This window comes from Leptonychotes weddellii, chromosome 1 (genome assembly GCF_054177405.1).
Source record: "Leptonychotes weddellii isolate Sample4059 chromosome 1, ASM5417740v2, whole genome shotgun sequence".
Classification (NCBI taxonomy): Eukaryota; Metazoa; Chordata; class Mammalia; order Carnivora; family Phocidae; genus Leptonychotes; species Leptonychotes weddellii.
In genome coordinates, this window is record NC_138369.1 from 133,578,862 (window position 1) to 133,602,209 (window position 23,348).

The following is a 23,348-nucleotide window of genomic DNA, read 5'->3' on the forward strand; positions in this document are numbered from 1 at the left end:
TCTCTCTCCTTCTATTTTCAATGACAGCCTAGCTGGATATAGTATTCTTGGCTGCATATTTTTCTCATTTAGTGCTCTGAATATATCATGCCAGTCCTTTCTGGCCTGCCAGGTCTCTGTGGATAGGTCTGTTGCCAGTTTAATATTTCTACCATTGTAGGTTACAGATCTCTTCTCCTGAGCTGCTTTCAGGTTTTTCTCTTTGTCTCTGAGACCGTAAGTTTTACTATTAGATGTCAGGGTGTTGACCTATTTTTATTGATTTTGAGAGGGGTTCTCTGTGCCTCCTGGATTTTGATGCCTGTTTCCTTCCCCAAATTAGGGAAGTTCTCTCCTATAATTTGCTCCAATATATCTTCTGCCCCTCTCTCTCTTTCTTCTTCTTCTGGGATCCCAATTATTCTAATATTGTTTGGTCTTATGGTATCACTTATCTCTCGAATTCTGCCCTCGTGATCCAGTAGTTATCTTTTTCTTAGTTTCTTTATTTTACATCATTTGGTTTTCTATATCATTAATTCTCTCTTCTGCCTCATTTATCCTAGCAGTTAGCACCCCCATTTTTTATTGTACCTCATTAATAGCCTTTTGATTTTGATTTGGTTAGATTTTAGTTCTTTTATTTATCCAGAAAGGGTTTCTCTAATAACTTCCATGCTTTTTTCAAGCCCAGCTAGTATCTTTAAAGTCATCATCTGAACTCTAGATCTGACATCGTACTAATGTCCGTATTGAGTAGGTCCCTAGCAGTCAGTACTGCCTCTTGTTCCTTTTGTTGAGGTGATTTTTTCTGTCTTGTCATTTTGTCCAGAGGAGAATAGATGAATGAGAGAACAAAATGCTAACAGGGTAACAGCATCCCCAGAAAATGTTCGCTAAACAAATCAGGAAAAACCTGAAACTGGGGGGGAAAGAAAGGAAAAAGAAAAAGAAAAAAAAAGAAAAAGATAAAAACAAACAAAAACAGAACAAAACCAAAAAAACAGAATATGATCAAATATGATCAGGCTGGTGCATAGATCAGTGCCACACACTAGATTTGGGGTGTATTTTGGTCTGTTAGAAGAAAGTGCCTCCCAAAATTTTAAAGAAAGAAAAACTTATATATGTACAAAAATAAGGGTTAATACAATGAAGGGATGGAATACGACTGTAAAGATGAAAATTATAAAAAATTTTATAAAAGGAATTGATAAGAAGTTGTTTGAAAAAAGAAAGAAGAGGATTTTTAAAAAAAAGGAAAAAAAGGGAGACAATGTGATCAGGCAGGAGACTAGAACAAAGCCATACACTAGAGATTTTGGGTATATTTTGATCTGTTAGAAGAAACTGTATCTCAAAATTTTAAAGAGAGAACAACTTATATATATATATGCCAAAAATAAGGAATAACTACTATGAAGGGATAGAATATGTCTCTAAAAATGAAAAATAAAAATGTTTCTTAAAAAAGGGATTGATAAGATGCTGGGTTGAAAAAGGGAAAAAGAAAAATTAAAAAAAAAAAAGACAGTTAAAAAAATAATTAACTTTGAAAGACTAAAGAATCATGGTAAAAAAGCCATGAATTCTATATGCAGTATTCCCCTAGCGCTGGCATTCTGCCGTTCTCATTGATCCGTAAACTTGGTTTTGGCTGGCTGTTCTTGCTGATCTTCTGGGGGAGGGGCCTGTTGCTGTGGTTCCCAAATGTCTTTGCCGGAGGCGGAATTGCCCCGCCCTTGCTGGTCCGGGCTAGGTTTGCTCTCGGGAGCTTTTGTTCCCTGCAAGCTTTCCGTACAGCTTTGGAGGAGGAGAGGGAAAATGGCGGCCTCCCAATCTCCGCCCCGGAGGAGCCGAGAACTCCAGGCCCTGCTCCTCAGTGAGCCCCAGATAAAAGCAGTCAATCACTCCCATCTCCCCGGTCTCTGGCCGTACTCCGTGCTCACCCGGCCTGTGACCAAGCGTTTCTGTCTCTGGCACCCGACCCCGTGTGGAGTCTCCAAACCCAGCAAATCCGTGCAGTGCGCTCCCGCGCCGCTCCTCCCGGGGGAGGAAGGGGAGTCTCCCCAGATCTGCTGCTTGTTGGGTCCCTGCTGGAGGAGCAGTGGCCCGACTGTGCCGCGGATCATGGTTTATGGCAACCCCAAGCTGAGGGCCCGCTCCTCAGCTCCGTCTCTGCAGCCGGCTTCCCTGCTCCGGTACCTGGGAGCTCTGTCGCACTCAGGCACCCTCGGTCTTTCTGTGACCCCAAGGTTCTGAGATCACACTGTCCCGCGAGGGTTCCACCCCCCTCTTAGCCACCGGAGTGACGTCCCTCAGCGGAGCAGACTTTTAAAAGTTCCGATTTTGTGCTCCGTGGTTCTATCACTTGCCAGAAGCGGCCGACGGAGGCCCCTCCCCCGCCATCTATCCTCCCGAATATAACCTCGGATTCACTTCTCCACAGGTCCTACCTTCCAGAAAGTGGTCGTTTTTCTTTTCAGAGAGTTTGTTGCTATTCTTTTCTTCAATCTCCTGTTGAGTTCGTAGGTGTTCAGAATGGTTTGATCCCTAACCAGCTGAATTCCTGGGACCAGATGAAATCCAGGTCTCCTACTCCTCCGCCATCTTGCTCCGCCCCCAGCAAATAAAACTTTTGTATCAGTTGTTCCCCAACCTGGCTAATGATCCCTGTGAAAATACGGATTCCTAAACCCTTCCACAGACCCAATAAATTGAATTTCTAGCAGATCTAAAAAGGTCTTTATTTCTTTATAAGTCTTCCAGATGCTTTGGGGGCAATCAACCCCACACCCTGGCCAGCAGACTGACTTTGGGAACCATAGTTCCACTGTAGGAAGTATGAAAACAATTAACACATATAAACAGCAATGTGTAGGTAAGAAGAGGGTTGTTCACCAAAGGAAATGAGGGGAAAGGGCACACTTGGCACACTCTAGTTAAGGCAAGCAAGATGTCCCCTGCCAGAAACATCTAGACCATCTGGAGTATAGATTCCTGTTGAGGAGATACAGAGCCAGGTGAGCAGAGCCTGACATTATTGAACATTTGAATCATCTAACTCCCCTTGTCAAAGTTCCTTGACCGAGCAACCTTCTGATGATCTCTCTTCCCTTGCAACTGGCCTATAGGGAGAAAAGGAGCAGATCAGGTCAAATGTTTCCAACTGTAAATTAATAAACTGGCATTCTGGTTATATATCAGTCTCTTTTGGGTTAGTATGAGTCAGCACCTTGAGTCTGATTGACTCAGGTTCTTGCCAAGATCGAGTTTCTGATGCTGCAAAGCTGACGGCCCGACCTGAGACCCCCGTGAATTCACAAAAGTAAAAGTATCCCATTCAGGCCCCAGGAAGCCAGCCAGTTAGCCTCTCCTGGGGAAAGGAGGTGAAAAGGACCCCATTTCCCAGGGAAACTCACTATGGAAGACTTTCTTGATACTGCATATGCTTTACTGGGTACATGAATTTGAAAGGAGTGGTTAGGTTCTTATAATAAGAAAAGTCATTTAGTATGCTTTTTCTGTTGTCAAAATGCTTTCAAATATATTGCTTATTTGACACTGGCACTAGCCTAGGAGATAAGTCAGGCATATATTATTACTACTCTTATTTTGGGGATGAGGAATCTGAGCAGTCACTTACCTCAGACCCAAGTAAATGACACAGCTAGGACCAGAATATGGATCTTTTGACCCTTATATTTTTCTCATTTCCCCTCTCATTTAATAAAGAGAATACCCTAAACAGAACTCTAAAGGAACACTAGGAATACCTGAATAAGAGTGGGACTGTGTTTACATGTGCGCGGGGGGGCTGGGTTAACGACACAAGTTGACAGAAGAGTAGAAGAAAAATCAGATCAGTGGTGATAAGAAAATTGCACATCAAAATTTTTTCTTAGCCAAAAGAACTGAGAAATGATTCAATTTAATTGAACACATTATTTATTGAGCACCTATTGTGTGCAAGGCCTTTTATGCTAGGTGCTATCAAGAGGAAAAGGAAGAGAATTTATGAAAGAACATTTTTTAACATTTATTTTGGTGTGATGAAGAGTGACCCCCCAAATCTTTTTTCTTCTTTATGGTAGCATCAAAGAGTGCAATCCACACTGAGGGTGTTTAAAGGGAGGTGGGAGAGGGGAGATTGTGGTAGTTGAGAGGCTGACTGTGATTAGGACTCTGGCAGCCAAGATCATTTGGAAACCCGGGCTTGATAACATCTCATCAGGGATGGATGCTTGTGTAAAATCCTTGGGGAAATTAAAAAAAAAAAAAAATGCAGCTTCCTCGACACTTTTCCATCATTGTATTTTATCTTAGGTCTTTAAGTCCTTGGTAACTTCACAAGTGACAGTTCCCAAAATAAGATCTGTTTTTTATAATCGCATGAAAGCAAAATCTAGATTTCGGAGGCACAGGAATTATGCAAGGGGCAAGTCCCTGGGCTCCTCTTTCTCCTGCACTGACACATGTTTCCACAGGACCCACAGTTGGGACAAGGGGCTGCAGCCAGACCTCTTTTAATAAGCCCACAAACCCTGCCCTGTGGCTTGCTTCAAACCTCATATTTTGCTAACTGGTTGATCCATTTTTCTCTGTATAAATCTATACATTCTGGTGTGAGCACTCTGGGGTGGCAAAGGGAGAGAGAGCTGCCTGTTCCCCACCCGATCAGTTCATGTCTGGCTGGATCAGCCTCCCACCTCTCTGGCTGATTCATCAGGCTCAGTCTATTCAAACAGATGGGACTTCTATTTAGGTATTTTAATAGCATATATTTAAAATACCCTATTGAGAATCTGATCTGACAGAGGTTTGATGAAGTGTTGATGTGCTAGGCTTACAGGCAAATAACTTCTCAAACCAGATAATTTAAATCAATTCAATCAAGTACTTCACTAAGGGCCTACTGTGTGCCAGTGTGTGCCCAGGGTGGTGTTAATAGAGCCAGAAAAGAAATAGAATGCTTGGCAAACAGGCCCTTGGAAGCTTCTTTCTCTGGGGAGAAATAGTGCATGCATGGATGTCTTTGTAATTTTACAAACATCTTTGACCGTCTACTATGTGCAAGAGGTTTGCACAAGTAAGCAGCTAAATAGGGTAGTGGCCACACCTCATTTATATCAAGCCTACATCAACTATTGCAAGGGGAAATGGCTCTTTTGCATCATGATGAGAAAAATGAAAAAAAAACCCACATTAATTGAGCATCTAAAATGAATGTATTGAACGTTCTTCAACGCATCATGTTCCTTCTTGACACTGTGCTGTTGCCTTTACTGCCTTAACTTTAAATGATATCCACTCTTCCATTCTGCTATGCTTATCCAAATGTCATCTTTTTTTTTTCTTTAGAGCAAATCTGACCTTTTCAAATAACTTTTACTCCTAACTTTCAGGCAATAATGGTATCTCTTCTTCACAGCAGTTATTGTTAGTAACGTGTGTTTTAGAACCTCAATTTAGTATCTAATAGCTTATACTGTCTTATATTGGTCTCTAATCTTTCAAGTTTGTGAGACTCAGATAATCAATACTGTACGCTCTTTGAGGGTAAAACTCAATTTGTATTTATTTAATCAATATTTGTTGAGCGACTACTTTGCTCCAAATCACCATTGTAGGAGAAACAAATATAAGAAAAGATTCCTGCTCTCAAGGAGCTCATATATGTTTGCTACTCTGAAATGGAATCAGAATCTCCTTCTGGAAAGTACTTAGCATTGTGTCAGATACATAGTAAGTCTTCTAAAACTGAACACCATTATTATTATTTCACTGAGACTGGATGGAAGAGCGGAAAGTAGAGATAAGAATGCAGAAAGGAAGCTACAACTGTTAGGTTTGGAAGTGTGTAACAGAAAACCCAAATCAAATGGCTTAAGCAGCAAAGGGAATTTATTGGCTTTTCTAACTGAGAAAGACCAGAGTTGCGATAATGATTGGTTATGATTCAATCAGGACATTGGCTTCATTTCTTTATGACTCTTTTTGGTACTATGTCTTCATGTGTTGGCTTTATACTCAGGCTGGTTGCAGGATTACTGTAGTAATTCCAGGTGTCATATTTACAGATAACATCCAGAGGAAGAGAGTATTCATCTCTTCTGGTGGCTCTCTTAAAAGTGAGGAAACTTAGGGCGCCTGGGTGGCTCAGTTGGTTGAGCGACTGCCTTCGGCTCAGGTCATGATCCTGGAGTCCCTGGATCGAGTCCTGCATTGGGCTCCCTGCTCAGCGGGGAGCCTGCTTCTCCCTCTGACCCTCCCCCCTCTCATGTGCTCTTTCTCTCTCTCATTCTGTCTCAAATAAATAAATAAAATCTTTAAAAAAAAAAAAGTGAGGAAACTTCTTTCCTCAAGACCCCAGCAAATCTCCTTTCTTATCTCAGTGTATCAAGTGAGTCACAAGCCTTTTTCTTAACCAATTCCTTGACCAAGCAGTGTCATGGACTGCTTGGCTTAGGCTGGGTTCCTAGTGCAGACAGGATGAGATTACTGTCAGTTAGGATGGCCTGCTTATACTGCAGTAAACGCCAGCTCCCAAATCTCAGTGGTTTAATACAACAAAAATTTATTTCTTGCTCCCTACATGCCAGTGTAGGTCGGCAGGGGGAGCTCTACCATTATAGTCACTCTGGGACCCAGGCTGATGGAGGCTTCATCTTGACAAATGATTTAGCAGTCACTATAGCGGGGGAAAAGGGACCTGGTGAATCCTACACTGGCTCTTAAAGTCTTCTGCCTGGAAATGATATAGATAGCTTCTATTCACATTTTATTGGCCAAAGCAAGTCACATGGCCATACCTAACTTAAAGAAGCTAGGAAATACAATCTTACTATGTGTCTAGGAGAACTAGGATATTTACAAATAGCCCCAATCATGACTACAATTACTCTTGGCTCAATTAGGACCAATTGTATGTGCTTCTCCTTAAGCACAGGTACTTCTTTGCAAAGGAGATCCCTTAGCAAAAATTAGGTACTACTAGGAAGGGAGCAATGGATGTTGAATAGGTAACCAATAATGTTTCTTATAGAGGTTATATGAAGGCAAACTGATCTTAGACATCAAAAAAAAAAAATGGAGAAAGCAAGATCACGAACAGTTTGGCAAAGGTTAAGAAGGAGAAAAGCAACTACTGTAGGAATGTAGCCATGTAGAGATCTGCACAGCAGGAAGGGCTCAGATGAAAATAAGCAGCGTAGCCAGTAGTGCCTGAGTTAGTATCTTTGCTGCTGCACTCCCCAGCCTAGGCATAGGAGCATAAAAATCAGATCAGGAAAATATGTAGGGATGATGGATGATTTGAGGGGCTTTGTGGGAGATCTTCAGTTGTTAAAGAAGTGGGAGAATTGAAGAAGTCAAGGGATTCTCAAATGGCCAATGGGCTCAAAGTTATAATATAACCCAGAACCAGTCACATTCTTAAACTAATTTGTCTTTGAGAAGTAACCTTTAACAGTAACAAAGACTTGTGGCAGGTGGTACAGACAGATGAAATGGAATCCAAATCATAGAAAATGGAGGACAGCCAATCTGAAAGAGATACTGAAATAAAGATGAGGCCTTCTGTCCCATTGGGCCTACCCATATTAGAAAAAGAAGGTCTCCATGGGAGAGGAGAGTGTGAGTTTATATTAGAACCATGTTTCTACCCAGGGGAGGCAACACAATATAAAAGAGAGAATTCTTCTAGATCTACAGTCAGGAAAGTTAAGTTTGAGGCCCAATAGTGACTATAAATTCAATATGGGCAAATCACTATAAATTTTTTCAACTTGTTTCCTCAACTGAAGAAAGAAGGTAATAATCCCTCTTCTACCTTCCTCAGAGCTTTATGTGAAGATCAAATGGGATAGGAAAGTGCCTTGGTAGACTATAAAGCCCTGGATAATTGTATGTATGGGACTATAACACTGATGTGGATCGGTGGGAAGAGTTGAGGAGGTTTAGGATTTAGGTGAAAGCCTATCTCCAAGTGAATAGGACCTAAAGGGAAATACAGAGTGAAGGTAGAGATTATCAGTGGGCTGATAGGCATTGTCTAAGCTAAGACTTCTCTTTTTCAAGTTTTATTTAAATTCAAGTTAGTTTACATATAGTGTAGTATTAGTTTTGGGGGTGGAATTTAGTGATTCAGCAATTGCATATAACACCCAGTGCTCATTACATCAAATGCCCTCCTTAATGCCCATCACCCAATTACCCCATCCCCCTACCCAACTCCCTTCCAGCAACCCTCAGTTTGTTCCCTGTATTTGAGTCTCTTATGGTTTGCCTCCCTCTGTCTTTATCTTATTTTCCCTTCCCTTACCCGATGTTCATCTGTTTTTTTCTTAAATTCCACATAAGTGAAATCATATATTTGTCTTTCTCTGACTTATTTCACTTAGCATAATACACTTTAGTTCCATCCACGTCATTACAAATGGCAAGATTTCATTCTTTCTAATATATATATTAGACAGAGAGAGAGCACAGCAGGGAGAGCAGGAGAGGGAGAAGCAGGATCCCCGCTGAGCAGGGAGCCTGACTCGGGGCTCGATCCCAGGACCCTGGGATCCTGACCTGAGCCAAAGGCAGCCGCTTAACCGACTGAGCCACCCAGGCACCCCTCACATCTTTTTCCATTCATCAGTTGATGGACATTTGGGCTCTTTCCATGTTTTGGCTTGTGGATAGTGCTGCTATAAACATTGGGGTGCCTGTGCCCCTTCGAATCAGTATTTTTGAATCCTTTGGATAAATACCCAGTAGTGCAATTGCTGGGTGGTAGGGTAGTTCTACTTTTAACTTTTTGAGGAACTTCCATACTGATCTCCAGAGTGGCTGCACCAGTTTGCATTCCCACCAACAGTGTAAGAGGGTTATCCTTTCCCTGCATCCTCACTAACATTTGTCATTTCCTGACTTGTTAATTTTAGCCATTCTGACTGGTGTGAGGTGGCATCTCATTGTGGTTTTGATTTGTATTTCCCTGATGATGAGTAATTGAGCCAACAAATTAGGAAATCTGGAAGAAATGGATAAATTCCTAGAAACATATAAACTACCGAAACTGAAGCAGGAAGAAATAGAAAATCTGAACAGACCTATAGTCAGCAAAGAAATTGAATCAGTAATCAAAAATCTCCCAACAAACAAGAGTCCAAGGCCAGCTAGCTTTCCAGGGGAATTCTACCAAACATTTAGAGTTAATACCTATCATTCTGAAACTCTTCCAAAAAGTAGAAATGGAAGGAAAACTTCTAAACTCATTCTATGAGGCTACCTTGATTCCAAAACCACAAACCAATATCCCTGATGAACATGAATGCAAAAATTCTCAACAAGATACTCGCTACTCAGATCCAACAGTATATTAAAAAGCATTATTCACCATGACCAAGTGGAATTTATTCCAGGGCTGCAGGGGTGGTTCAATGTCTGCAAATCAATCATCATGATACACCACATTAATACAAAAAGGATAAGAACCATATGAGACTCTCAATAGATGCAGAAAAAGCATCTGATAAAATACAGCATCCATTCTTGACAAAAAACCTCAAGGAAGTAGGGACAGAGGGACCATACACATCAACATCATAAAGACCATATATAAAAGACCCACAACTAATATCATCCTCACTGGGGAAAAACTGAGAGCTATTCCCCTAAGGTCAGGAACAAGACAGGGATGGCCACTCTCACCACTGCTGTTCAACATAGTCCTGGAAGTCCTCGCCTCAGCAGTCAGACAACAAAAAGAAATAAAAGGCATCCGAATAGGCAAGGAAGAAGGTCAACTTTCACTCTTCACAGACAACATGATACTTTATGCAGAAAACCCAAAAGACCCCACTCAAAAATTGCCAGAACTGATAGATGAATTCAGCAAAGTCACAGGATTTTTATACACCAATAATGAAGCAGCAGAAAGAGAAATCAAGGAATTGATCCCATTTACAATTGCACCAAAAACCATAAGATACCTAGGAATAAGCCTAATCAAAGAGATAAAAGATCTGTACTCTGAAAACTATAGAACACTTATGAAAGAAACTAAGCAAGACACAAAGAAAAGGAAAAACATTCCATGCTCATGGATTGGAAGAACAAATATTGTTAACATGTCCATACTTCCCAAAGCAATCTACACATTCAATGCAATCCCTATCAAAGTAACACTAGCTTTTTTCACAGAGTTGGAGCAAACAATTTTAAAATTTGTATGGAACCAGAAAAAACCCCAAATAGCCAAAGTAATGTTGAATAAGATAAGACTTTTAATTGCAAGGGCTAGAAACCCAACTCAAATTGGCCTAAGAATAAAATGTATCACTCACATAACAAGTAATTATAAGGGTAAAATGGCTTCGAGTGTGGCTGACTCAAGTGTTATGATTAGAAATCTTTCTCCATTTCTAGTGTCTGCCTTCCTCTATGCTGGCTTCATTTTCAGACAGGTTGCCCTCAATTGGTGACAAAGATTGTCGCCAGCAGCTACCGGTTAAGTAACTCCAGTAGAAAAAGAGAGTGCCTTTTTCTCATTTCAACAAAAATCCTGAGGTAACTCTGTCTGGCCCGATCATATGCTCCTCTCTGAATCAATCACTATGACTGGCATCAATCCCTGCTGAATCACATGGATGGAGCATGGGGGAGTAAATGAAAACCACTCACTCCTATCATAGGAAATAGGCTAAAGCATTGTTCCAGAAGTGATGATTATGGAGACACAGGACAGAGGAAGGAAGAAAAGCAAGGGAGAATTCAAGGCAGAGGGAGAGTTAACACTTACTGGAGAAAGACAAGTTTACTAATGGACTCAACAAGGGCACTCGGGGGATGGGTACGTGGTGTAATGAGACAGCTGCTGAAACAGAGATCTGTCCATCAAAAGGACATATTTAAGAATTCCCAAAGTGGCCCAATGCACTCTTTGAGAAAAAGTACTTTAGGAGGCAAAAGTAGGCACTGTTGACAGACTTACAGTTAGTTCTTTGCTTAGTAGATGCTTTTGTCCCTGTTAGGGGGGAGGGAGGGAGGGAAAAGACAGTGTGTCTTGAAGGAGGTAGACTAATGCAGGAGGCATGAACATAGATGCCCATAACACTGCCATAATTTTATAGCTCAGCAGGAAAAGCAGCAAAGAAATTATCACTGAATTTACTAGAAGTTACAGCCTGTCAAAGAGATGTGAAATGTGACTGACATACACAGCATGGTAGGTCCTCTCCACCCACCCACAAAACATAAAGGCCCACCCTGTTTTGTCTTTTTTCCACCACCCTACACATTACACCTGCACACAAGGCATGTAACAGCAGGGGAGGATTCTCTTGGAACACTATCAGAATCACTCTTTAGACCTCCCAGGTGGATCACTACCCTGAAATGAAAAGCTGCCAGCCTCCCATTGTTGAAGCCAGTGGAATAGGGCTGATTAAAGATGACTTCATACTGAGCAAATACTTGTGAAAGGCAATTTAGTTCTGGATCCCTCCTCTGGATCTTAACAGCCACCCTCACCACCACCCATGACTGGTACACTTCCAAGCATGTTCAACAGAAGGACCTCACCTCGTGCTTAACCAAATGAAGACATTAGCCCACTTCTGACCCTGGACTTAAAGGCTTGACTATGTGACAGAGAATAGGAGCAACGAGATCACAGTTCCAAGTGAGGGCACTGGGAGGCCAGGATAAGTCCCTGTTATGACTTAGAGCCTGAATCCCAGAAATGGATGTAAAGAGGAATTCAGAAGCTAATTTCTCCAGGAAAGAAAATCCAGGACTCTTGAATTCTTACCTCATATGCAGGCCTCCTATTACTCTGTCTTCTGTAGCTATTGCCAGGAAAGGCTCTCTGGTCAGAAACCCCAGAGTTCTGGTATTCTCTGCTGACCCTCACATCCAAAACAGACATCAGGGTTATAAGCCCCTCTCTATTCCCCAATGAATGACAGTAATTATTGCACACAGTTCTGGCAGATGTATTACTTTAAAAACAAATGGCCCAGAAACACGGAACTATTATATGACCCAGCAATTTCACCCTAGGTATATAAACCCCAAATTGAAAATAGGTACTCAAATGCTTGTACACAAATGTTCACAGCAGTATTATTCACAATAGCCAAAATGTGGAAACAATCTAAATGTCCATCAACAGCTGAATGGATAAACACATTGTGATATATATACACAATGGAATACATTCAGCCATAGAAAAGAGTGTAGTACTGATACATGCCACATGGATAAACCTTGAAAACATTATGCTAGAGAAGAGAAAGAAGCCAGACACAAAAGGTCACATATGTTACAATTCCATTTATCCAAAGTATCCAGAATAGGTAAATCCACAGACAGAAGATTGGTTGTTGCCAAGGACTGTGAGGAGGGGAGAATGGGGACCAACTGCTTAATGGGTACTGGGTTTTCTTTTGGGATGATGAAAATGTTTGGGAACTAGGTCGAGATGGTGGTTGTGCTATATTGTGAAGGTACTAAATGCCAATGAATTGTACACTTTAAAATGGTTAATTTTATGTCATGTGTATTTTACCACAATAAAGACATCCCATAAAAAAGGGGGAGGGATACTGATTCAGTTGGCATATACCTTTATCCCCTTACTCCCTCCCTTCTTTCTACCGGAAGGTAGGTGGATCAGCCATTATGTGACCATCATTTGCCAAGAATTGGTCTTTGATATAATGAAGGAAACCATGGTAACATCAATTTTATTATGAGACAAATAAAACCCCCAGTTGAAGAAATAGCACATTCTTTGTTCTTACAAACTTCCCCTTTAAGAAATGACCGTAACACAGACTAAGTGAACAAATTCACACGTAGTAAGCCTTGGGTTAGATTTATTTGTTGTATGTACTTTTGGTTGGATGGTTTCACCAGTTGCTGGGAAAATGCCCTTTGCTACGCAGATCAGCACTCACCATCTGTAAGCATTCCAAAAGGGAAGACAATAAATACAAAACAGCATCACAAACATTAGGTATATAAGTAACAACAGAAACTGAAAATAACTGTCTTTTATATAAAGGCCATGGTTTACTCCTGGCCTGAATAAACATAATTGTGTAGTCATTCAATATGTATTGATGACTACTTACTATGTGCCAGGCACCGAGTCAGAGATATGAGCCACAATACTACAGTGAGCAAGAAAGAAAGTCTCTGCCCTCATGGAGCTTACATTCTAGCAAGAAGGAGATACAAACAATAAACACATCAGAAATTTCGCATACACTATATATTAATACAGTGCATAGGGAGAAACACATTGGGCTTCCAAACCTCCTGATTTAGGACTGGCTCTTAGCTCCTCCATCTCTGGCATGGCTCTGCAGGGTCCTCAAGTCCCTCAGTCCCCCAGGAGTCAGCAGCACTTTCAACACTGCAGCCTTGGTCTCAGTAGTAAAAATGTCTCAGTTCCTCACTACCATTGCTGACATCATCCCCACATTTTATCCAACTTCAGGAAAAAAACAAATAAAAAACCCTGCCTCACCCCAACCAATCCCACCCCTCAAAGATGAAAATTAAACCAGAGGCAAAATCCATTATTGTTTCCAAGGACAAAGAGCCTACAAACAAAACAAAGCCTACCTTTCTGGTAGAGGGCCAGGGAGGAAAAGAGGGTGAGCACAGCATTCAGGTCAAAAACTTGTATATGAGGAAAAATGCAAATAAGAACTAGGTACAATAGATGTAACTCTAGTACCTGAAGAAAATGCCCATGACCAGTGCTGTCCAATAGAAATATAAGGCAAGGTACAAATGTGAGTCATTTTTACAATTTTAAATCTTCTAACAGCCACATAAAAAGTAAAAACAGGTAAATTAGTTTTATTTATTTATTTTATTTTTTTTAAGATTTTATTTATTTATTTGAGACAGAGAGAATGAGAGACAGAGAGCATGAGAGGGAGGAGGGTCAGAGGGAGAAGCAGACTCCCTGCTGAGCTGGGAGCCCGATGCGGGACTCGATCCCGGGACTCCAGGATCATGACCTGAGCCGAAGGCAGTCGCTTAACCAACTGAGCCACCCAGGCGCCCCGGTAAATTAGTTTTAGTAGTACATTTCCTCTATCCCAAAATACCTACAGTATTATCTTTTCAACATATAATCAATATAAACATTATTAATAAGGTATTTTACATTCTGCATTCATTCCCATACCAAGCCTTCAAAATTTGGTATGTATTTTATTTTATTTTTTTTTAAGATTTTATTTATTTATTTGACAAAGAGAGACACAATGAGAGAGGGAACACAGCAGAGGGAGTGTGAGAGGGAGAAGCAGGCTTCCCACGGAGCAGGGAGCCCGATGCGGGGCTCAATCCCAGGACCTGGGATCATGACCTGAGCCGAAGGCAGATGCTTAACGACTGAGCCACCCAGGCACCCCAAAATTTGGTATGTATTTTAAATTTATAGTACATCTCAATTTGGACTAGATACATTTCAAGTACTCAGTAGCCGCATGTGGCTAGGGGCTACCTTATTGGAGAGTGCAGCCCTAGATAAAATACTCACTTAAATTACCTTTACATGAACATTAAAGCTAATGGTTCCTCAGAATTGAAACTTCTAGATATCTTATTGGCTGTGCCCAGGGAACTATATACTGGCACTCTCTACTGTTAGTCCTGGGGATACAGCCCTAGGTTCACTGTGAACCACAAGTGAACAAAATTAACTGATTAAGAGACTATTCATATATTTACAATTCAAGCAGGGAACAAAACGATCAGCCTTGGTGGGGAAAAGGCTATGTTCACCTTGCCAATTCATCTGTCCATCCACCTATTCAACATTTATTGGGCCTACAATGTGCCAGAATTAATTCTATATGCTAGTATCCTGCCTGCAGGGAGTTTAGTCTTTTAGGGGAAAAGTTGGGAGACATAAATAATTAAATGAGAAATGAAGTTCATTTCAAATAGCAATTTTGCTAGGAAGAAAATAAAACAGGAAAATACCGTCATGAACGGAAGAGATTACTTTAGCTAATAGGGCAGAGGCTTCTCTGAGAAGGTGGTATTTAACCTGAAAATAAATTAACAGGGACATGAGGGAAGAAGAGTGTTCCGTGCAAAAAAAACAGGGCAAAGACCTAAGGCAGAAAGAAGCTGGGCATATTTGCGAAAGAGAATGTCAATGTGGTTAGAGAGTAGTTAACAAGGAGAATAGTAGGAGATGTGGTCATAAAAGTAGCCAGGGGCCAAGACCACTTAAGGCCTAAAGAAAAGGGTAAGGGGTTTGGATGTTATTCTAAGAAAAAAATCAATGAAGGGTTCTAAGGGCGGGGGTGTCATCTGATTTACATTTAAAACAAGTCTGAGTGTGGGGAATGACCAAATCCCTGCATGTTTGGGGGTGGTTTGAGAGTACAAGTGGGGAGAGCAGTTGGCAGGCTGCTGCAGGAGCCAAGGAGAGTTGACGTGGCATGGAGTAGGCTGGTAGTGGTAGAGGTAGTGAGAAGTCAGATTTAGAGTATCCTTTCAATTTACCAGCAGTTCCTGTTAGCTCTACCTTCAAAATTAGATTATATAGATTATATTTTGAATCTACAGGACATGCTGATGAATTGCATGTGAGATGAAAAAAGGAAGGGATGGCTAACTATTAGAATTTCGCCTGAAGTACATAGTTGAAATGATGGTACTTATGGAGATGGGGAGCTGAAAGAGGAGCAAAACCTGCCCCTCCTTCTGTATTTCCAATCTCGGTAAATGGAATCATCATCCAGTCGGAAACCTGAGCTTCATCCAAGGTACTGCCCTAGCCAGTCACCATATCAATGAATTCTATCTCCCCAGTTTTTCAAATCTGTCCACTCCTTTCCATCCCCACTGACTTGGACAGTTCATTAGACCAGATTACTTACCAAGACTACTGAAATTGCCTTAACAATCTCCAGTTTTAAACTCCAACTTAATGTCAATGCTACAAATTATTCCCCTGCTTACAATTCTCCAACCATCTTTTTGAAGAGTAATTTGGCATTACCTATCAAAGTTTAAAATGGACATGCCTTCTGATTGGCTCTCCTTTATGATTCCATCCTATAGAAATACCCAAAAGAAAGAAAATATGAGGGCACTTTAATAGTGAAAAACTAGATACTACCTAAATGCCATTCAACAAGGAAACTGTTACATAAACCATCATACAACTATATTATAAAATTCTATCTAGTCAGTTATTTATTTATTTATTTAAGTGGGCTCCACATTGGGTGGAGCTTGAACTCACGACCGACCCTGAGATCAAGACCTGAGCTGAGATCAAGAGTCACATGCCTGACTGACTGAACCACCCAGATGCCCCTAGTCCTTATTTTTTAAAATGAAGCAGATCTAAATTGATATGAAAAGATATCCAAGACACTTCAAAAGCAAATGGCAATGTGTACGTGGTTGGATTTATTGAAAAAGCACCACAGTGTATCTGGGAGTATGGCGTGTATGTTGTTTCTAAAGGCCTAGAGAAGGTCTGGGATGGCACACATTAAATTATCAATAATGGTTTACCTCAGGGTAGTGAGATGGGGATGGGCTGGGGTGGGGGTTCTTTTTGTTAAACTGTATATATTTATTATTGGATGAATTTTTAAATAATTAATACATTTATATAATAGCAAAAAAACTGTACAACCATCCTGTGTGCCTTAACATGATTCCAGGCACTTTGGGACCTGGCACCAGCCTTCTCTTCAGACTAGTTTCTCAGACTTATTTACATTAGGTGGGCAATAGCATACTTTTGTGTGATGGGAAATGTGGGTTGATTGTTGAAACTGGGTCGTGTACTAGGCCTATCTGCTTTGCAACTGGAAGAAGAAAGGGATCCTCTAGTACTCAGAAGGATGCGAAGCTCTTTCTAAAGATAAGTTAAGGTACTCATCTTTCCTTGAGGGCACAGCAGAATCAGTTCATTCCTTTAGTTCTTCAAAGGAAGAAACAAAATTTCATGACTCTTTTCTCAACCCATTTGCCTTTACATGGTTTAAGAGTATCTGTACTTATCTTGTTCAGTTTGCTTCTTTCATAATATAAAAGGCCAACAGAACAGACAGTAAATTTACCATAACACCAACTCTTTTCTGAAAATCTTTCTCATTTCCCCAAGAGATTTTTAAGTATTTAAAGAAAAACAAACTGATTGCAGCCCAGCTAGAGATCTGCTAGAGATAACACATGTGAAATAGCTTTGGTGGAAACAAAATGCTAAACGAATAGAAGGTGGAATTAGACCAGTTTCTAAATTCTAAAGATTTTCATATTTGTTTTTTGATTTCCACTTCTTAATTACTTTTTTAAACTTAGGAATAAAGAGAACAAGAAAATATATATTTAAGTCTTTCTATTGTTGTCCTGGCTGGAAATCTAGCCATAGAGCCAACTGGTAGAAAAGAAAATGAACTGCTCCTTCCAATCTTATTCCCATTCAGTGTCCAATTCTCTCAAAACAGTACCAAAAAGTTATGAAATATTCAATTATTTCTTCCTCGGTCATTCAAATTATTAGAAATGAAGTACTCTGGCAAGATAGGAAAAGATAAACCTAATTAGCAAATGTTTAGGATGAAGTTTGCTACTTTTTAAATCCTAAACCTACCACCTACAGTAGTCCCTCAATTGAAATATCCTTCACCTAGTTTGAATTGCTATTGTACATCAGAAAACTTCTCAGATTGTGTTGTTATTAGGCCGCATTTACCTCCATAAGATATCAGAGCAGAAAGGAATCACTGTGATTCTAGCATAATCCTCTCCTTATTGACAGCTTTGAGAAACTGGCCCAGAAAGACTGCATCAGTGTCACCCAGCAAGTGTCTATTTAAATTGAGCTGGGACCAGAACCTAGTCTTCTGAGCTCCAGGCATGCCAAATTGGATCATTTTTTTAAAATAATCTAAACTTAATACTCCTTAAGTAGTGGAAATACTCCCTAAGTATTATTTTGGGAAAAAGGGGGCAACTAAATGAGAAAAAGTCTTCCACTTCAAGGGCAGAGAGAATGAAAGCAGTTTTCCACTGAATATAAGGTTATGGATCACCTAAAGGCCTAGACTGTTTATTCATCACCTTACTTTTGGCAAAGTGTAATGAATAATATTATTTAGTGGAGTGGGAAGAGAAAAGAGTTCCTTTTAAAGCCAGTTAACCTCTCATGCTGACTCTTAAGAGTGGGAAAATGGCTCCTTGGTTAGGGAAACATCTTGGATAGGCCACTTTGGATATAAGAGCTTTCAAGGTACAACTTGAAAAAAGAAATAAAATAATGTTATTTTCTCTAATACATTTATAACTTTCCAAGGTCTTTGGGGGGAAAAAAAGGGTGAAGAGAAGGAAACGGAAAGCTGAAATTTAGCAAGATTTGAAGGCAGAACTCTACTTGGGATGAAACATGTGAGGATGGTGGAAACTCTTTAAGAACAAGGATATATATGATCTACTCCTATATTCCTTGACTCTGCAATGCTGAGACAGGACATCCCCTCACTGCCTACCTCCTGCCCACTACTGTAAAAACTTCAGTGAGTATCTGCTACATGGACTTGTGCTAATGGCACCATGGGAGTTGGAATAGGTGGTGTGGAGGAGAGGCGGAGAAGCCAGGGAAGCAAGAAGGCAAGCAGGAGGACCCCTTTCCACAACTCTCCCCATCAAAGAAAAGAGAAATGAAATTGGAAGAAGTATCCTGTGATATTAAAAGTGTTCTGTTTAAATCTTACAGGAGAGTGAAAGGTTGGGACACCTTGGCAGCTGATACTTGAGTTATAATAATATAGCCAACTTCACTCAGAGACGAGTTCCTGGCCATGCCTTATTACAGGCTGTAGGTATTAACAATTCCAGCCGTCCTGAGATCAACAGACACTGTTACTACATCTATTGATGAACCTCGTGTGTGAGCTTGCCCTTACTAGAGCTTCAGAGGCTTATAACTGACAGGGTTCCCATTTTCAGTCATTTGTGTCACTGACTGGCTTTTCTCACCAGATTATTGTGCCATTCAATAGACATAAATCTGTCTGATGAAGTAATGTCAAATTCTATTGAGTCCTTAGGTATGTTGTTGAAATATGGGGGTAAGTCCAAAATTTTACATACTGAATTATATTTTCCTATTAATTTTGAGCATAAAATCAGAGATATTTCTCTAAGGAAATGATGAAGCCAGGATTTTTAAAAAGTAAGTCACACCTAAAAGTCCTAGTATTAATATAAAAAGTTTGCTTTTGTTACCCTATTTCTTTAATTCTACTGCACATTTTCTACATGAACTTCTTTAAATATCTATTTGATCCTTTTTCTAAAATGGGGGTATCTTTCCCACTATAACACATTAGGACCACTGTAATTGACATCCCTAATTATATATCTCTTTAAATACAAATATCTACCTCACAGATTTGTTATACAGGATTAAATGAGTCAACATATGTAAAGACACATACTAAGTACTATTAGAAACTTTCTTCTTTACACATACACATGTAGAAAAACAGAATCCTTCTATACTTAACACATAATGGATATCTTTTCCCATCAATACATTCTTTTTAACAGCTACAGGACTTCATGGGAACATAGTTCAATTCCTGATCAATGCATATTTAGTATATCTATATTCATTTATTTATTTATTGCAACAGTGTTTGAATGCAATAAGTACTTTCATATTTGTGTCTTCACTCATGACATTCTTCTGTAACACAAATTCCATACACATACACATACACACAGATGAACTAGGCCTTGAGGTATGCTCATACATACAGCAGAGGAAGAAATAAAGTCTGAAGACTGAGAAGGAATAGCCAATGAAGTAACGAGAACCAAGACAGCATAATGGCTAGGTTACCAAATGAAAATGTTTTAAGGAGAAAGGATGGATAGCATCAAAGACTGAAAAGCAGCCAGAAAGACTGAGGAATAAAGGTTTGTTATGTTGGACAATTACGACTGAAGAAAGCCATTTCAGTGTAGTAATAGGGCAAGACACAAACCACAAAATGGAGAGGAAAGAAATATGCAACTAGTTTATGTGATACTCTAAGAAGCTGGTAGATAACAGAAAAAGAAAAACTGGAACAGTTGCTCTAGGAAGCAGAACATGCAAGTTGTTAGACTCAAGAAAAAATACCAAGAAACATTTATTCACTGATATAAAGAGCTGACAGTTCACCTACAACTACATTTTATTATTTTTTTAAAGATTTGTTATTTATTCGAGGCGAGCGAGCGAGCAAGCACAGGGGAGGGGCAGAGGGAGAGAGGGAATCCTGAGCAGACTCCCCGCTGAGTGCAAAGCCCAACACAGGGCTTGGTCCCATGATCCTGAGATCATGACCCAAGCTGAAATCAAGAGTCAGAAGCTTAACCAACCTAGCCATCCAGGTGCCCCTAAAACTATGTTTTAAAACACCTGATTCATATTTTATTTAAATGAACTTCTTTCTAGAACTATGAAAGTTCAAAAACAATATTTAATAAAAGTTGAATAGGCCCATATGTACAAGATACATACACAAAAGTCATTCTTAAGGCAGCTTATTGCCAGAAAAAATTTAGACCACATAACAACTGCACCTGTTATTTGAAATATGACTATTAAGAGAAAGAAGTCTGAAACATTGCTTTAATGGGAAAAGTATTCATTTTAATTATGCTCCAAGATGTTACAGGGCTAGAAATTAACAAATTTCAGTCAGTATAAAATAGATTTATTGTCAATATTCAGTCATTAATACAACCCAGATAAATGAAACATCACTTCATACAAGGCTCAGATACTCTAAAATCTATCTTCACGCATGTACTATAAAATGATAAATACTTAAAAATTACGATGCAAGGAAAAATATTACAAAAAATACAATTGCTATAGACCCTTGCATGAAAGTTCTTTATTTTTAAAGTTCTGCTTTAGGGAATAATACCATGCTACATATCAGAACCAAAAATAAACTATGTTCCTTGAGGTTACAATGTTCAATAATGTACTGGATGCACTCTAAAACACCATGTCCAACAAGAATCAAAAGAGAGACAAAGAAGGACTTCAATGATGTTGAGAGAAAAGAGAGAAGTAATCAATTGTTATATGCTGATTTCTGCTGGAATGGTCTCATTAAACAATTTATGGCACTGTAAAAGACAGGAAAAGGAAAGGGACCAGTCTTAGCTTTCCATAAAGGATTTCCAAATCAGCAAAAACTCAGGCAATTCTAAAAGGCACTGTTCCCAATGCTCTCCACAATTCAACCCTGTAGAGCAACTCCTCGTCCTATATCCATGTTTTTTCCTAATTTCCTCATAAGGGTTTACCAAGTGTACTTTGTTTTCTATCATCCAACATCCAAACCAAAAGGCATTAAGCAAAACAACAGACTCTATCAGTCAAGTCAGTTCGAAAGACAAAAATTTTGGTTTAGATATTAATCATGAGATTTAGGCATATCCATCCCTCCCCTCCCCTTACATATTGACTACAATCCTCAACTACGTGGCAATATGCAGTTTTAAGACTTATTTTATCTCTCATCAGTGATTTGCCCGTTGCCAAGCCGCTTGGCAGCAATATTGGGAATTGTTTGGAACGCTTGGTCAGAACAGATTTTTAAAAGGATGTGATCAGTGAATTAGTGTAACCTATCATAGTGGGCTTCTACAGGCAGACAGGAAGAATTCATCTCACAGATCTCCTGCACTCATTTCAGAAGGGAGAAAAATGGGTCTTATAAAGGAAAAAGATTAGGCAAATATGAAATACAGTAAGATATACTGTAAAAATAGCAGGGAAGGAAATGCTTATATAGCCAACCTACCTGTGGGGAAGCTTCTGGCATAAAAATCAAACTTTCTCTCCCATTATTGTTTAGCTGCTTTACCTCGAGAAGGGCAGAATGCCACTTAAACACTTTTCGTCAAGGGTAGGGAATTTCTTTTTGAAATGAGCATTAGCGAAAGGAAGAAAAGGTAGGGAAAGCTCACTCAAAAAGGTCCTCAAACATGCGTTGTCCCATTGCTATGTATGCTTCCTTCTCCTCTGGTGTCATCTGGGCCACCAGCTCTGGCCGCTGGCTCACTTCACTGTAGGAGAACGGACGGCCAGCCACCATAACAATGGGGTCATCTGCTACTTCCTCAAACTCATCGTCCTCCTCCTCATCCTCGTCCCGATGATGCGCTGCCACAGCTGCCGGTCGAGGTGGGGAGTCATCGTCTGACTCACTGGTCTCACTCTCTGAGTCACTGCCGTTGGCAGGGGTCACAGGAGCAGCTGCCCCCACCGAGCCTGCCGTAGCCGAGGGGGTCTTCTTCTCATGAATGAGTAGTGCTCGCATGACCTCCTCGTTATCATCTGGCCCTGCACGACCCTCTTCGCGCTCCTGAAATGCATCTATATCTATGCCACCTGGAAAGAAAAATCCAGAAAGTCAATGTCCTTAAGTATAAAAGGCATTTCTTTAAAACTAACAGACTTCACTGATTCCAGCTTTTGAGCAACTGTCCGTAAGATATTCAAAATATTTTTCACAAACTGGAACTTAAGTAGCATGGTTTAAGCACATGCGTTTTAAGAATAACATAGCCTGGATTTGAATCCAGGTCCTTTTAGATGTAAGCCTTCTTATAATTCACCCCACCCTAAATTCCCAATGCTCTATTTTTTTTCCCCATAGCACTTACTTTCTAACATAATAATTCTTGTCTATTGTCTTTGTTACCTCCTTTCCCAGGATATAGGTTCTCCACAAACAGATACTTATCTTTTTTATTCAATGATATATCCCATGTACCCAAAATAGTGCCTATCACTTATTAGGCACCAAATAAATACATGAGTGAATAAATGCAGTTTTATTTTCCTGAAACAAACTAAGTGTCCTTTGAACTCTATAAAAAGGAATGAAGCTTCTCTCACCACACATCTCCTATCATTTTGTGTACGTATGAGGCCTGAAAAATTACAGATGAAAAATTTAAGAAAAACATTTGTATTCTGTATTCTGAGTACCAAGTATATTGCTATTTAAAACATATAAAAGGATTAAAAATGTTGTTTGGAACCTAACTCCCTGATTCAAATCCTGACTCTAACACGTTATTAACTATGATTTTGGCCAGGTTACTTCATCTCTCTCTGCTTCAATTTTCTCAAGTACAAAAAGGGGGGGGAAATGAGTAAATACCTCTCTGGATAATTGTGGGGATTAAGTGAATATCTGTGAAGTGTTTAGAATGAGCCTGGCATTTAGTTTAGTGTTATCTATCATCAACATCATCACCAAGAAAAGGCACAGAAATGACCAATTCTGGCCATGAATGAA

The 23,348-nt window shown here is 39.9% G+C and overlaps 1 protein-coding gene across 3 annotated transcripts in view; it reads right to left on the bottom strand.

Moving 5' to 3' along the window:
* Positions 1-12,819: 12,819 nt before the first annotated feature.
* Positions 12,820-23,348, bottom strand: part of GTF2E1 (general transcription factor IIE subunit 1) — a 43,598-nt gene continuing 33,069 nt past the window's right edge. For all 3 annotated transcript variants that reach the window (XM_031026591.2, XM_006731938.3, XM_031026590.2), the window contains exon 5: positions 12,820-22,432. In XM_031026591.2, coding sequence (XP_030882451.1) covers positions 22,005-22,432 — 428 coding nt within the window. In that variant the 3' untranslated portion in view covers positions 12,820-22,004. The remainder of the gene's footprint in view (positions 22,433-23,348) is intronic.